The 17,543-nt window shown below is 33.1% G+C and overlaps 2 protein-coding genes across 6 annotated transcripts in view; one reads left to right on the forward strand and one right to left on the reverse strand.

Moving 5' to 3' along the window:
- LOC143044522 (mitochondrial Rho GTPase 1-A-like) overlaps positions 1-5,272 on the reverse strand; it is a 42,984-nt gene extending 37,712 nt beyond the window's left edge. For 3 of the 5 annotated variants that reach the window (XM_076216579.1, XM_076216580.1, XM_076216578.1), the window contains exons 1-3: positions 4,960-5,272; positions 1,358-1,416; positions 589-670 (exon numbers count right to left, since the gene is read on the reverse strand). In XM_076216579.1, coding sequence (XP_076072694.1) covers positions 589-670; positions 1,358-1,416; positions 4,960-5,002 — 184 coding nt within the window. In that variant the 5' untranslated portion in view covers positions 5,003-5,272. The remainder of the gene's footprint in view (positions 1-588; positions 671-1,357; positions 1,417-4,959) is intronic. The other 2 variants (XM_076216581.1, XM_076216582.1) reach the window with 1 other exon arrangement.
- Positions 5,273-5,350: 78 nt separating this feature from the next.
- LOC143044525 (uncharacterized) overlaps positions 5,351-17,543 on the forward strand; it is a 28,287-nt gene continuing 16,094 nt past the window's right edge. Inside the window, exons 1-2 of the mRNA XM_076216583.1 lie at positions 5,351-5,413; positions 13,559-13,755. Coding sequence (XP_076072698.1) covers positions 13,701-13,755 — 55 coding nt within the window. The 5' untranslated portion in view covers positions 5,351-5,413; positions 13,559-13,700. The remainder of the gene's footprint in view (positions 5,414-13,558; positions 13,756-17,543) is intronic.

A 17,543-nucleotide genomic window follows, 5' to 3' on the forward strand; every position in this document is an offset into this window, starting at 1 on the left:
TTATTTGGGCCCTTTTTGGCCCCTAATTCCTAAAATGTTGGGACTAAAACTCCCAAAATGAATACCAACCTTCCTTTTGTGGTCATAAACCTTGTGTTAAAATTTCATAGATTTCCATTCACTTTTACTAAAGTTAGAGTGCGAAAACTAAAAGTATTCGGACGACGACGACGACGACGCCAACGTGATAGTAATATACGACGAAAAATTTTTCAAATTTTGCGGTCGTATAAAAATCTAAGATGTTCCTTACCTTCCCACCTAAAAAGCAGTCCACCCCCAAAAAATTGTTTCTAAAGTGTGTTTGTGTGTGCTCAGTTTTTTTTCTTGTTGAAAACATATTGTACTTAAGCTTTTGGCAAAAAACATAAATCCTGACCAACCTACCAACCCTACAAAGCATAGGAAAGTAGGGTAGGTAATATAAAAAAAGATTACTTTATTTTTAAACAGTACAAACAAATTCAGAATTTTTAAACAGTATCTACTATATATACCATGTACATAAACATGGTACATTATATGAATTCACTCTAAATATATTTGGTGTATGAATGCTTAATTATTTACAGTTTTCACTGTACTTACAACTATAATCTACTATATGTGTAGGAACTCTTTCTGGAGTAACATCAGCAGGAATGGTGATTTCTTCAGCTTTGGCTGGAACCTGAAAGAGAGATAATAATAATCCATGAACACACAACTTGGACAATTCTTGATTATCTCCCATTGCTTATAATATTATTCAACATTCATCTGTCGATATTTTTCATTACGCTTGGAATAAATTGATGTTTACTGTCCTTACTACATTTTGTAAATGATAAAACATAGAAAAAAGTAGACTTAATGTTTTACATTGTCATTTCGGGGTCTTTTATAGCTGACTTTGCGGTATGGGCTTTGCTCATTGTTGAAGGCTGTACAGTGACCTATACATTTGTACTTGTTAATTTCTGTGTCATTTTGGTCTCTTGTGGACATTGTCTCATTGGCAGTCATACCACATCTTCTCTTTTATATTTACACAAGTTTGAATTGAACATGTTGAATGAGGTTTCTATAACATTTTTCCTGGCTACATAAAATCGCACAGAACTTACAATAAGTTGCTAAGTATAAGCAGTTTGTAAGCAAGAAGCAGGAATTAATTATTCTTCATCACTTTTATTTAATCCTACATATTCATTGATATTCATTCATGCTTATTTTATACATTGTGACTTGGATGGAGAGTTGTCTCATTGGCACTTATACCACATCTTCTTATACTTATGATAATTGGAGGTCAATTCACATTAAAAAAAATGCATTTTAGCCATCAAACATGTAAAATAAGTAAATAATTATTTACCTCTTCAGGAAACTCTTCACTGACAAGTGTCAATATCAAGGATGTCTTTCCGACTCCAGCTGTAAAAAATGAAAACTTATTATATTAACAGTTTATTTGTACTATAATATTTATTATTAGTTTTTCCTCAGGATAATAAGAATACATTGTACACTGAACATGCTAAACAGGCCAAATAGCACAGACTGCTGACCTACATGTATGTGTAGTGATAATATGAAGTAATCTAGAATTACAAATATAGTGCTTGGAGAAATGCTGATATCAAAATAAGTAAACTTGTGGACTTCCAAGTCAACTTAGAAATACAATTTATGTATCTTGTATGCAGATATTTTGCAACAACATGTATTCTTCGAATTCAGTGTTAAAGACTTGTTGCCCCAAAAGAAGATGAGAATAAATATCAGGGTACCGGGTATTTAAACTGGACCCCTGTTCACTGTTGTGTTCACTTATCACTACACAAACAACAGGTATGGTCTTAATCCTGCGGTCAGCTTTCTGACTACGTGATTTAATAACTTGGATAACTTCTGCAACATGTCATGTGTTTATAATGCATTATATTGAAAGGAATTCAAACGAGATATTAGCACATTTATAGCTCTACTGTATTCTAAAGGAAATAAAAGATATTACTTTCAGCTCAGTTTGTAATGTTTGTCAAGAATGTGATGTAACATGCTCGTGGGACATTTATCTTTGCTGCCACCATGCCCATGGGTATAATTAACAGATGACTCATTTTTTTTTGCAGCATCGCAGTATAAACATTTAAGGTCAAGTTCCTGTTAATATAATTTTGCAGTGATTTTCCAACCCTCATTTTGGGGCCGAATTTAGGCCCCATTCCCAAAGAGAAATATGCTCTTTTTTTCCCAATTTTCAGCTCTAAAATTCCCAATCGTATATGGACATCGTCGCGAGATTTTGTTATTGTCGTATCTCCGTATCGTGTATTATTTTGTTGACAAATCTCTGAGCGATCGGGGTATTTCGGGAGTTATCATTATCGTTCACTTAAGACGATGATTGGTTTGCAATCTTTTTTGGATTGCATTGCAATCTACGATATTCTGGTCACGTTTGCGCTTGAAACATCCGAATGAATAATTCAATGACAAAGCAAAAAAATGAGACATAATGTAAACAAAATGAACGTAGATCATGTCTCATAATTCCAAATATATCACAAAGAAGCTAAAGGCGGCGGACGGTAGTAAATGCCGGAAGCTGGAAGCTTTTGGATTCAAAAAGTCGTTTCTACTTCCTTCTGATGAAACAAGTGAAAGAAGGAAAAGACCGACTCTCAGATACAGAACTGGAACAACTAGTTGACATGTTTAAAAATAAACATGAAGGAAAACTTGGAATTTTAAATAAAACTAAACTAGAGGCTCTCAAGAGCCTGTGTCGCTCACCTGTTAATGTGTTTACAGATGTTGGCCATCTTCGTTGGTAGGCGGGGTCATTAGACACTTTTTTAAAAAAAAGATACCCTAGTATTATGATTGTGGCCGAGTAGTTTTAGAAATGATCTTTATACAAGTTACAAAAATGACGAAAAGTTGTTCAATATTGACTATAAAGGGCAATAACTCCTTAAGGGGTCCTCTAACAATTTTGATCATGCTGACTTATTTGTAGATCTTACTTTGTTGAACATTATTGCTGTTTACAGTTTATCTAGATCTCTATCTATAATAGTATTCAAGATAATAACCAAAAACTGCAAAATTTCCTTAAAATCACCAATTTTAGGACAGCAACCCGACAACAGGTTGTCCGATTCAATTGAAAATTTGTGAGGGGATATATCTTATTCTGATGGACATTAAAATCTTGAAAGATTTGCCCTAAATGTCTTAGTTTCAAAGATATAAAGCAAAAACTGCATTTTACCACTATGTTCTAATTTTAGCCATGTCGGCCATTTTGTTTGGTAGGCTGGGTCATCGGACACATTTTATAAACTGTAAACCACAATGATAATTGTGGCCAAGTTTGGTTAAATTTGGCAAAGTAGTTTCAGAGAAGAAGATTTTTAGAAAAGTAACAAAAAATGACGAAAAGTTGTTAAAAATTTACTATAAAGGGCAATAACTCCTTAAGGGGTCGACTGACCATTTTGGTCATGTTGACTTATTTGTAGGTCTTACTTTGCTGAACATTATTGCTGTTTACAGTTTATCTCTATCTATAATAGTATTCAAGATAATAACCAAAAACTGCAAAATTTCCTTAAAATAACCATTTCACAGGCAGCAACCAAACAACAGGTTGTCCGATTCGTCTGAAAATTTCAGGGCAGATAGATCTTGACCTGATCAACAATTTTACCCCTGTCAGATTTGCTCTAAATGCTTTGGTTTTTGAGTTATAAGCCAAAAACTGCATTTTACCCCTATGTTCTATTTTTAGCCATGGCGGCCATCTTGGTAGGTTTGACGGGTCACGCCACACATTTTTTAAACTAGATACCCCAAGGATGATTGTGGCCAAGTTTGGTAGAATTTGGCCAAGTAGTTTCAGAGGAGAAGATTTTTGTAAAAGTTTACAGACGACGGACGACGGACGCCAAGTGATGAGAAAAGCTCACTTGACCTTTCAGGTCAGGTGAGCTAAAAATAAATGCTTCAGATTTCAAATGTGTCTTTTTAGAATTTCTATAGATTCTCATCATTATAAATAGAATCAGAAAGGATAGGTTAAATTTTACCTTTCAAGAGTAAAGTTACAAAGCTTGAGTGCATGCAAATGTGTCCTCAGACACATTCAACTTTTATTTTTAATCCTTTTTCTTAAAAAGATAGCTTATTTTGTAGGCAATTCATGCAGTTAATCCTTCTCAGAATGCAGGATTTTGCACCTAATTTTCAAAATTTTCTTGGCGGGGCATGCCCCAAACCCCCCTAGCAAGGAGCCGTGTGCCCGCCGTCGTAAAGACCAATCATATTTTTCCCAAACCATAATTTTTTTCCCAATTGCATGGGCCCCAGGACCCTTCCCCTAAACATCAGGAAAATCACTGTTTTGTAGCGAATTGTAGAACTTGTAAGATTCATCCCATTAATGTCAATGTGATGTTGTGAAAATCCAGGGATGGTACCAGCGGGATTCAAACCCTCAATCTCAGGATCTAAAGGCAGCGCAAAACCAATACACCTTATCGCTATTAGCCTTATCGGCCGGCTGACCGGGCCGCTTGAACTTTTGACGCATACAAAAATCACTTTTCCATTGTGGTGTCAGATATTTTGTTTTATGACGTCAAAATTTTACTGGAACCTGTGTGATATCCAGTAATGGCGGACAAATAGCGATAAGGTGTATTGAGCCAAAGAAGATCTTCCCTAGCCTTTATATCTCCCAGTCTACAACAGTGACAATGGCTCCAATCCGTTCCTTTGGTGAGAAGATTTAGATTGAATGGCTGACAAATTAACCAAATATTGAATATTAAAAGGTAGCGTTGACCAGCAGGGCAGCACCCCCACCAACCCAACCATTGAAATTAGTCAATTACACACCAATCTGTAGATCCCTAGTTTGTGCAATCCTTTGTTGGAGGTTTAAAAGATTAAGAAAACAGAACTTACGATCACCGAGCAGGAGAATTCGAACATCACTTTTTGTTGACATTGCAAACGCTCACAGAAATAGTACAAATATTTTTATGGAAGGTCACATTGCATTCATTTCCATGCAAAAACAGAAGAAACGTATTATTCGTGGATGTCTGATTACTGAATTCAAGTTTTGATCAGATTAATCACATTTCAACAGATGTCATGTAAGTCACAAATTTGCATTAAATAATAGAAAAGCAGGGGAAATCGCATAACATTGAGCACGATGCTTTTCAGAAGGGGAGATCAATGTCGTCCATATTTAATGAAATTGAATCCTCTGGACTTTCCTCATAAAATGATGCTAAAATCTAGAGAGTTATTTGAAATACGGAAGTAAGCTTTTGAATGCGTACGCGCAGGGCGGAAGTAACGACGAAAGCGTCTGCAGCAACCTTTTTTTTTGTTACGACGTGAAAGAAAAGTAAGACACATTTACATTTCACTGCTTAAGCACTATTTAGAATACCAAATGCAACATGCATTATTGAAAAAACATACAAAAGTGATGAAACTACCTTTATATCGACCAATGACACGTATTTTTTTTAATTCCTGAATCATTTGAGAAGTATTGAACTTCAAGTTTTAAATCAACTTTTAAAACGCAAAAGATCTCATGTGTAGCCGGGGAGCATAACACATGTATCAAGTTAAGTTTAGGATTTTCATTCATGTCAATCTGGCCCCAAGTTGATCCACCCTTTTCCAGGGCTTACTCTTAGTGAGCAGTAGCAGGTGACTTAGGGCTGGGGGATAAAAACGCGAAAGCAATACAAATTGGGTGCAAAAATGAAAGGAGCGAACATGATTTCGGGGTCAACGAACTCGGATTCAATAAAATCACCCAACAGTTGCATTAGTGTTTCTTTAGAGACGGAGAAGTTGTTGTTTTTTTCTATTGACAATAAAAGTTCTAAATCAATATGTAACAATTCCAATGTTAAAGAATATTTCATGCAGTGTTCTCCCCAGGCCGTTTTAGCACAGCGCTATTGCAATTCCCCGCTGTCCTATTGCACTGACCGCTGCGCTATCCAATGCAACCGCGTCGCTATATTTTGTTTCCGTATTTTTCAATTTTTTTCAAATTTCCCGCTTATTTTTCACTTCGAATCACATGATCTACTGGTTTACGATTTTTTAATGAATTATTTCCGTTGTATTAAAGTAACATCACGGGACCAGTCTAATAAATTTTACAAAATGGCGTTTTTGGAAGATCAAAATAAACAAAGATTTCAACATTGACATCGATTTTTTTAATTTAAAGAAAATATAGAGGCATATATGAATGAAATGTGATGAAATGAATTGACCGCATTTCCCGACGTCACTCACAAACTTGTTTTACGAACTTTGAACAAACGATGATTTTAAAAACGATCAAACACAGGGGTTTGTTACAAATTATTTGCCGGTTTTACTATCCATACGAACCCCGAAAATGATCAAGTCTTTTAAATATTAATTATCCCCTATTCGAACTTATAATTTAGTCAGAAATTCTTCCATTTGATAACAATTTGAGAGGATATGATTAGCAAAACAAACCCCAAGCTGATACGACTTGAGAAATTTTACTTTCTCGATGTCCAGCTTGGATGAGGCCATTTAAATATTATAAAACGTTTAGGTCATAAAAATGAGAAATATTATCTTTATGCTAAAAAATGTCAATTCCTGTCAAACGTCGTAAGGTAAACAGTACACTGCTACAGTTTGTTACAAAACCAAACAGAAGCTGACAATGACTTTATTGTTGGTCCTACATGTCATGTTCTGCAACATTACCTGATGGTGCTAAGAAATCTTGACACAGGCAGTCTGGTGTAGATCCATCATGGAAAAAGACTTCTCCTTCAGTTTTATACATAGATAGTATGAGGATTTAGATATGAATTTACAATGGAGAAAAAAAGACTCTTCAGACTTCTATATCCAGACAATAACATTAACAAACAAAGCATCATTAAGGGATACACTGTAACTTCAGAGCTCCAGATAAGAATTCACAAATTGGGGTTTTTACCCACCATTTTCTTATATAATTGGGTGATAAAGTTTTTTAATTGCATTATCAATTCCAATTCACCCCTCAAATTAATATCAAATTGGGTTTTTCACCACCAAGCTCCTTAATGTATTGGGTTTTTTCATCAACACAATATTGAATGATTTAGGCAATATCAACCTTAGATTTTTTTTCCATCTTAAATATGTTTCTTTCATTGTTTAGCTGTTTTATTTGGTTTAGGGTTAGGGTTATTTGCTAGCTCTTTTATTTGGTTTATTCACTGAGGAGCAATTGTAGGTTTAATTTGTGACCCGTTTAACATGTGCAAAACCTTCCGCCAGTTTTGTATTTACTCACAAAAACGGATAATATGTATTCACAGGCACTCGTCTTATACCTTTATATAATAAATTCTGAGACCAGTGCCTGTGTGTGTATTCATTAATTAACCGTAAAATGAAGAAAAAAAATAGTATATAAACTCTAATTATACTTGAATGTTTATTCAATTTACATAAATCTGGGTTTATTTGTCTTTTATTAGAATGTTTGGTTTCTGGTGCTTTATCAGGTTATAATTGATTTGGCCATTCACTTTTTCTAACTGATTTCGTTTTTGACGAAACCCCGTGTTTATTAGCAATGTTCTCGTTAAGGTACGCACACACGCCCGTGCGTTCCATGGACGCTTCCTAAAAAAACTGGCTGAGTCTTGTTATCATCATAATTTTCCCTCAGCTTTTCAACAGAAGCAGAAAACATGCTTCTATTCAATATTTTTACGGGACATTCATCCGTTTTAATTCAATGTATGTTATGATAAATCCAGAGCAATGCGAAAAAAATATGACTACATGACACACGATAATTGGATAAACGCCGAGAAGATCGAAATGTTTTCAAAAACACGTACACACCTATTGAGCAACGGATATAAACATAGATTTACGCGACGACTGTCAACAGATAAGGGTAAATAACGCAAACGGTAGCCAATAAAAGGGTTGAGAACTCATGATTTTGGCATATAATTGGGTTTCCCTTTGAATTATTTGGGTTATTGAACCCTGCCATGGGCAATTGCATTGAGTTTTTTATTATTTGTATTGCGTGATCACGCAAATACGCAGCTTATCTGGAGCTCTGGTAACTTCCATGAGCATGACAAGGACATCATAACAAGAGGAAACATCAACAGCATGATATAATAAAAACACATAACAAATCAATTACAAACAAACGGCGCGCTGCGATAAAGTTACTGAGAATTGTCGAAAATTACGCGCTTACCACAGTGCTATCCAAAAATCCTGGGGAGAACACTGTCATGTATAAGTTTCTGTCTAGCCTCTTCATAATTTTCACAAAACAGTAAATAATGTTTCACAGTTTCTTATTGACCACATTCAAATTAATTTTGTTTTGGTAATTTCTTATGTAGAATCCTGATCTTAAATTTTTAGTGCCAAATTAGAGATTTTACCCCATTTTCACAATCCACTGAACAAAGAAAATGATGCGGATGGCCGGCTCGGCATCTGTGTACTATGGACACATCTTGTTTTAAGTGTCCTTCTTTTCCTGTTTGCCAAATACAGCTTATGTCGAGAAAATTGAACCTATAATCAGACTATTGTTGACCTGAATTAGATTACCAATTCCTTTTATTTCTCGTAAAATACCGAGTGATTTTCCAGCTTTCTTTTCTATGATGTTGATAATGGTTCACTGAAGGTAAGTTTTTTTATTTATTATTATTTCACAGAGGAACTATTAATATAATAGTGCAACAAGATATGATAAACTTAATCAGCTTTGAATTTGAACTGTTACTTTAATTGTATACTAGGGTATGAATTGAACAATATAAATGTCCAATGTCAGATTTATTAAAAGAGGTTAAAGTATTGATTTTAAAGTTGATTGCATAAAAAGACAATTCTTTTATAACTTCAAGAGCATACATCAAATTATACGTTCGGCAAAATAAGTTTATTACTTTAATTCGATTTTGGCGATGTCATATGGATTTCATTCCTCAACCGAAAACCTGGATATAGGGATTGTAAAACAAGTCAAAATCTACCCGAAAAATTATTATGATGATTTTCTGATCAATTTCTTTAAATCTATAATTTTACCTGGCAAATATTTATGACAAGTTGAAGTTAAACAACCCTACGGCTACGATAATCAACAACTACTGGTCACAATTACATTAACATGTGTCATCATTTGTTGTTACATACATCTATGTAATCTGCTCATCTGTTGGATCATAACAATCCTCAAAATTGATTAATTTGTTAACAGAATCAGTCAGTCCACAGTGATTTTCCAACCCTCATTTTGGGGCCGAATTTCGGCCCCATTCTCAAAGAGAAATATGCTCTTTTATCCCAATTTTCAGCTCTAAAATTCCCAATCGTATATGGACATCGTCGCGAGATTTTGTTATTGTCGTATCTCCGTATCGTGTATTATTTTGTTGACAAATCTCTGAGCGTTCGGGGTATTTCGGGAGTTATCATTATCGTTCACTTAAGACGATGATTGGTTTGCAATCTTTTTTGGATTGCATTGCAATCTACGATATTCCGGCGGACGGTAGTAAATGCCGGAAGTTGGAAGCTTTTGGATTCAAAAAGTCGCTTCTACTTCCTTCTGATGAAACAAGTGAAAGAAGGAAAAGACCGACTCTCAGATACAGAACTGGAACAACTAGTTGACATGTTTAAAAATAAACATGAAGGAAAACTTGGAATTTTAAATAAAACTAAAAAATAAATGCTTCAGATTTCAAATGTGTCTTTTTAGAATTTCTATAGATTCTCATCATTATAAATAGAATCAGAAAGGATAGGTTGAATTTTACCTTTCAAAAGTAAAGTTACAAAGCTTGAGCGATGCAAATGTGTCCTCAGACACATTCAACTTTTATTTTTAATCCTTTTCCTTAAAAAGATAGCTTATTTTGTAGGCAATTCATGCAGTTAATCCTTCTCAGAATGCAGGATTTTGCACCTAATTTTCAAAATTTTCTTGGCGGGGCATGCCCCCAAACCCCCCTAGCGAGGCGCACACGGCTTATGCCGTGTGCCCGCCGTCGTAAAGACCAATCATATTTTTCCCAAACCATAATTTTTTTCCCAATTGCATGGGCCCCAGGACCCTTCCCCTAAACACCAGGAAAATCACTGGTCCACATTTCGATTTTAATCAATTTATCATACAATCACAATTTGCAAGGTTTTGGGGACCGTAATGTCAGCTCAAATAATTAAGATTCAGCGAAATCTTTTAAATTCTGCATTAAAAGCCTTTCTAGAAAATCAATGTTTTGGCTTTCTGTAATTTCTAGATTACCAAAGGATATTCTCTGTCATAAGAATTAAAAAGAAAAACTTCATAGTAAACAAGAAATTTTAGGTGAACTTTCAATTGATCTTAATATAATTAACTCAAACAGGCGGAATTAATTTTATTGAAATTCATAACAATGAATTCAAATAAAATTTTACATGCACTTTGAATTTAAAGATCCATTGAAAAATTTCAACTCTTACTTTCATGTGCAGTCCTTTAAATTTTTGGAATTAGTGAAAAAAAAATTCAAATTTTACAATAATTGAAAAGAAAATTTTCACAATTATAGCAAGTTTCAACATTGTCAGAATATGATAACATCTGTATGTCGTTGATCTTTAAAATGTTATTTAGATGTTTTTGGCCATTTAACTAATCTATATTTGAGACTACATAAGGATTAAATAAGTCAATGTTTTTTGTTGAGCTATTTTAAACTGTTTACATAGACCTTTGCCAAACAGATTAGTTTGGTATCCTGCGTAAAATCGGGTATTAACATTTGTCAATATTTTGTCAAAACATTATAGTTAAGGTTAAATTAGGTACATGTAAAGGAATTTTATATTATTTGACATTATTTTGAACTGTGTTTGTGCATGGTGAGAATTGATAATCTGAAGACAAAATCAAATTGTCATTTGAGAAAAGCTTCTGCCAATAAGTTCATGAAGATACGATCTAATTTTCAAAAAGTGTCGTGGATCAATATATTGTAATAGATAAAAAGGAAGACATTGGAATAGATTACAAAACAAGCCTAATTCAGGTACTGTTTTTATAACATTTTTCTTTTCTCAAATGATCAAAAGTCAGGCTATTTGGACTATTATTGAATATATATAGATAATATGTTGAAGGTTTTAATGATCTTTTTTACTGTTCAATCAGGGAGGGAAATTCACAGGGTCCCAGAAGACCTTTGCCACTTATATTTCAACATAGATATATAGATACTATAACTGCGACAAGTGTGTTACAATATAATTCCCACTTGAGACAGTAGAATTTTAATATTTAAAGCCCAAGGCTTGTAGAGCTTATGAAATAATTGAATTTAACTGTTGAGAGCGGTAAAATATTTTAATTATAACACAAGTTATAGAAGTGGAATCTGCTTCTCATATGATTTTTTCCATTCCTTTTCCAAAAGTTATGTACTTTATATGTGACATCAGCAGGCATGGTCACCTTTTTTTATGACATCACAGTAGGAATTTCGGAAGAAATCAAGAAATTATTATTAAATGTCATAATTAAATTTTTACCAATCATTTGCTGAGAACAAATATTTCACTAGTGATAAGAAATATTTTTCCCACACCGCTCAGGAAATGAGAAATAACACAAAAAATAGAGGAATATAGATTCCATAACTGCAACAAGTGTATCACAATATTTCTCCACTCGAGACAGTTAAATTTTAATATTTAAAGCGCGAGGCTTTCTTATATAATTAAAATTTAACTGTTGAGAGTTGAGAAATATTGTAATACACGAGTTACAGTTGTGGAATTTGTTTCTCTTATGATTTTTATCCTTCCTTTTCAAAGATTTGAGGAAAGTTGTGTACTTTTGATGTGACGTCATCAGGCATGGTCGCTTTTTTTCATGACGTCACAATAAGAAAATTCAGAAGAAAACAAGAAAATTTAACGTCACAATTAAATTTCAACCAATCATTTGCCGAGAACAGATTTTTCACTATTGAGGAGAAATATTTTTCTCACACCGGTCAGGAAATGTGAAAATAGCACCAAAAGAAGAGAAACTTAATTTTCACATTTGGCTTGATCTTGAACACTTGGCGGACTAAAATATAAGCAGATTATAATCTTAATTTTAATTTTCTTCCCTATCCATATTGTTTTGATGATTTCTTTTATATTTTGTAAGTAAAAAATTACATAGTTTTTCAATTATTGAGTGAAAATATTCACTATTCAGGTTAGCTATAGGTAAGAGAAAAAAAATTGTTTTTTAATAACTTTTATAGAATATTAAAACAACTAAAGAAAACAAGCCATAAAAAAAGACAAATTTAAACAACTCTATTCTGTTAGGGAGCTACCATTTGATTTTTATGGGGGGACTAGGATGAAAAATTTTGTCCTGCATTTTTTTTTTTAGTTGTAATCTCTGTCCTGCCTTTTTATTTTTCACTCTATTCGGTCCTGCCTTCTTATTTTTTTTAGTTTATCCTGACTTTTTTTTACTCAAAATTCCTATCCTGCCTATTTTTTTCAAATTTCAAACTCAAAATATGTAGTTCTCTCCATTTTTTAGGGCTAAGTGGGCTTAGTTTGGTTTGTATATTTCAAATACATGTACATCATTTTGACTACATTTACTGTTCTTTTTATATTGATAAGTTGCAAGCAGTTTGTACTAGAGGTTTTCAGAATCTTTTCACTAATGTTCAATAAGTTTAAATTTGTACAGTAATATTGAAAGCAAAATTTATTCATAAGCCAATAATCAATGCATGCTCCATGTTGAAGGCCGTACATTGACCTATAATGGTTTACTTTTTTTAAATTGTTATTTGGATGGAGAGTTGTCTCATTGGCACTCACACCACATCTTCCTATATCTATTGAATGTAATTTTAAATGAAATAGAATTTTATTTATTATCTAGTCAGGCAGAAAATAATAGTTGATTGTTATGAGGTGATAAAAAATTCATTTGACAAACATCCTTTTAAGATAGATCCTATTTCTTAATTCAAAGTGCTCGAGCGTGCTCTGAATAGCTTTAATGAATTATTTGTATCTGTACCTTTCTGTATACAGATAAAGACATCTCCAATAATAAAATCGAACGTTCATTTAAGTCAAACTATCTATTCATTGTTGTGAAACACAATTATTATATTTTTTTTCTGATTGTTTGTTCCACAACAAGTAATAATTTTGCAGTCATTACTTTCGTTGAAAAATGGAATGTCGGAAGTGTCAAAAAACACTTTCATGTTTTGAAGTAGAGCGTTAAATTGCATTTAATTTTGCAATCAATATTTGACTATTAGTATAATAACACACTGCATCAGGTTACAGAACTTTAAATTTTTACATACAAGTCGGACGTAAACAAGTTGATACAATTCACATATTTAGATATGTAGATAAGTTATTTGTACTTTAAAATAGATATATTTTTAATAACGTCATTTTTATTTTTCAGATTTTTTTTATAGCAATCTGGTTGAGACATGCAAAAGTGATAAAATTATTGTGTAAATAGGATACTCACAAGGACATCCCTTGTTTCTATCAACAATAGACTCTACAGGGTGTTTTATTTATAAAGCAGTATTGATTAGATAATGGCTCGTAGAAATTTGGAGAAACATTTACAAGCAGGAAAATGTATAGAAAAAGGTAAGTGTTGCTACGTCATGTATATAGTTTCATATATGAATTATAATAAGCATAATAAGGCATATGAATTTTCCTTTATCATAAAATATTAAGCTTTAAAAGTTTGATTTTATTTTGTCATACAAAATTTACTCTTTTCACATGTAATTAGGTTTTTGTTATATAATGAGCTTGAAGGATGTAAAAAATCCACGTTATTTTTAAAAATTTTGTTTTTAGAAAAATTAAAAATATTCAGATTGCTTAATAGTCTTATGTTCTTGTTATTGTTCAGATATATGTATCTTGCTTCAGTTTATTTGTGTTTATTGATATGATTTACATAACTATGTTCTTTTCCTACAACATTTTTCTGAGATCATCAATCTGACTTTAAATTTTTGATCTGGGGCAAGTTATTGCCCTTGAATTCTGAAATAGAGAACTTGTTGCATGCTTTTGTAGAGCAAGGGTCAGAAATAAAGCCATTAAAGGACTGAATAATATAACCTTACAACTGATATGTTTATCCAACATTTTTACTAGATCTGAATACTAACATATAGTTATATATAAATTTGAATTAACCAAGGTAGTGATTTTATAATTATCAACAAATCATTTGCTTTTTGGTTATTTCATTAGTTCGATCAAAGATCATACTCGGTACATAAATTCAACTTATTAATTATTTGGATTATATGCCAAATTCTGGTTTTGACCCAGATTTCATAGTTTACTGAACTTGAAATTTGTTTACCAGTAGTGTGCATTGCGAACATATACACTCTCTGGTTAAAGTCTTAGTTTTAGTTTACCATGCATGCATTAACTTCTGGTCTGTGACATCAACTTAAAACTAAAACAAACATTACTTCACAATAATGACTTAATGTGAAATATTAAATATATATACCAGTTTAGGATTTGCTCCCAACTTCAAGGTTCTTATGGAAAACACAAGCTGATAATGGGGAATGGTTTTAATCAGACTGAGGTCAAAGAAACATAACACTATAGTGCAAACAGAGTATTGTGTCCTATCATGACTATCATGTCTATAAACCAGGGGCGGATCAAGCCATTTTAAAAAGGGGGGGTTCCAACTATATGCTCCCATTCAAATGCATTGATTGTCCAAAAAAAAAAGAAGGGGGTCCCCCCCTGGATCCGCCAATGATAAACACACGTCTTTTATTCATTTTGTTGTTTAAGTTTTTCATACTGTATAGTATGATTAAAATGGGCATGAGCTTAAGGTACAGACATGTATAGTGGTTCATCAATTTTTTTTTTGCCAAAATCAACCAATTATTCAAGACCAAACTGTCTAAATCATGTAAATAGAATTGAGTATAGAAACAGGGAATGTCAAAGGGACAACTATACTAGACCAAAAAGCAGAAAACAACCCAAGGCCACCAATAAGTTTTCAATGCAAGGATAATATCCTGCACCAGGAGGCAGGCTTCAGCTGGCCCTCCAACAATAATGTATTACTAGTTCAGTTAAATAGACACCACGGTGACCACACTAATAACTCCGAAACATTTAATTTAACCAAATTTAAAAAAAACACACAAGACTAACAAAGGCAGTAGAGGAAATGCTTGTTACCCTCCCCTTATACCTATAGATACTAGCATGCTCTAATATTTGATACATTGGCCCAAAAAGTTTAGTCAATGGTTATTTGTATAAAACTGTTTTTAAAAGAGTTTAAATTGATATTTCTTGTACATTCTACATTTGTGGAAATTGCAAACTTTTACCAAGTAGAAATTAAAAGCTCTTTGCCAGTAATTGACATTGAAATTGATTGTCCTTGCTGGTTTTGTTCATGAAATTGATTCCTAGTATTAATTGCATTAACAATCAAGGAAATGAATTTGATATATATGCAAAAAGCATGTTTTTAAAGAACACAGTTTTGTAAATGAAATAGATTTATTGGTAATTAATAATTTTACTTGCAGGCTAGAAGAAACTATTTAAACACACCATTTTCTCAATAAAATTAACAGCTGCAAAATTTATGCCTTTTCATTTAGAAATAAAACTGATAACAAATCTTTGGATTGGTTGTTTGCATTGATACATGCATATTTTGGTTGCAGAGTGCACAAAAATTGTGCAATTGAATTTATAAACTATCAACTTTTCATCAATATAAAGTTGGCCTTATAAATGCAGTCTGGGTCACAATAAGTGCATTGACAAATATATAGCTGACTGATGTTTACTTTTAGATCATTAAGAAAGAATAGACTCAGACAATATTGTTTATTTTGATATAATAGTTGGGTGGTTGTCGAGTCAGTTCAGTAGTTTCTCTAGATAACAGTTACATATTAACAATACCTAAAATATATTATGTACATATTGTACATATATACCTGATGACTGGATGTTCATTAGTTGTTCTTTGTTGATGTGGTTTATAAGTGCTTTCGTTTCTCTTTTTATATAGATTAGACCTGTTGGGTTTTCCAGTTTCAGTGGTTTTACACTAGTCATTTTAACGGTCCTTATATTGCTGTTTGGTTTGAACCAAGGCTCCCCTTTGAAGACTGGATGCAGAGTTGTCTCATTGGCACTCCTACCACATCTTCTTATATCTATATACTGTATAAATTTCCCCTCAAACTATTCTAAAGGCTCAAACATAATTCAAATGAATTTTGGCACAAAAAAGCTTTTTGATAAGAAAGGCTTATAATACAGAAGAACAACTTGACAGCTAGTTCTAACAGAGTTAAGTCTTGTATGTTGTATGGCAGCCGTAAAAAGTTTCCCAGTGTCTGAGGTGTATGCGCTTATATTTTTTTTAACGTGATGGCATATGCATTATTACATGTATTATGTGTGCTTCTTCATTTTTGTCAAGCCTGGAACTTTTGTTGCAGAAAGCTCGACATAGGGAAAGTGATCCGGCGGCGGCGGCGTTAGCTTACTTCTTAAAAGCTTTATATTTTAGAAGGTGAAAGATCTGGATGCTTCATACTTTGTATATAGATGCCTCATGTTACGAAGTTTCCGTCAGTCACATGTCCAATGTCCTTGACCTCATTTTCATGGTTCAGTGACCACTTGAAAAAAAAGTTCAGAATTTTTGTAATGTTCTCTCTTATTATAAGTAATAGGATAACTATATTTGGTATGTGCGTAACTTGCAAGGTCCTCATGCCCGTCAGACAGTTTTCACTTGACCTCGACCTCATTTCATGGATCAGTGAACATTAGGTTAAGTTTTGGTGGTCAAGTCCATATCTCAGATACTATAAGCAATAGGGCTAGTATATTTGGTGTATGGAAGGACTGGAAGGTGTACATGTCCAACTGGCAGGTGTCATCTGACCTTGACCTCATTTTCATGGTTTAGTGGTTATAGTTAAGTTTTTGTGTTCTGGTCTGTTTTTCTCATACTTTGTGCAATAGGTCTACTATATTTGTTGTATGAAATGATTGTAAGGTGTACATGTCTAGCGGGCAGATGTCATCTGACCTTGACCTCATTTTCATGGTTCAGTGGTCAAAGTTAAGTTTTTAAGTTTTGCATGGTCTTTTTATCTAATATTATATGCCAAAGGTCAACTATATTTGGTGTATGGAAATATATTATGATCTATATGTCAGTTCCACAGGTTTTATTTGACCATGACCTCAATTGCACGGTTCATTGCACGGTGTTAAGTTTTTGTGTTTTGGTCTATTTTTCTTAAACTATAAGTAATAGGTCAACTATATTTGTTGTATGGAAGCTTTGTTAGCTGTACATGTCTGCCTGGCATGGTTCATCTTACCTTGAC

The sequence above is a fragment of the Mytilus galloprovincialis genome, chromosome 9 (assembly GCF_965363235.1).
Source record: "Mytilus galloprovincialis chromosome 9, xbMytGall1.hap1.1, whole genome shotgun sequence".
NCBI lineage: Eukaryota > Metazoa > Mollusca > Bivalvia > Mytilida > Mytilidae > Mytilus > Mytilus galloprovincialis.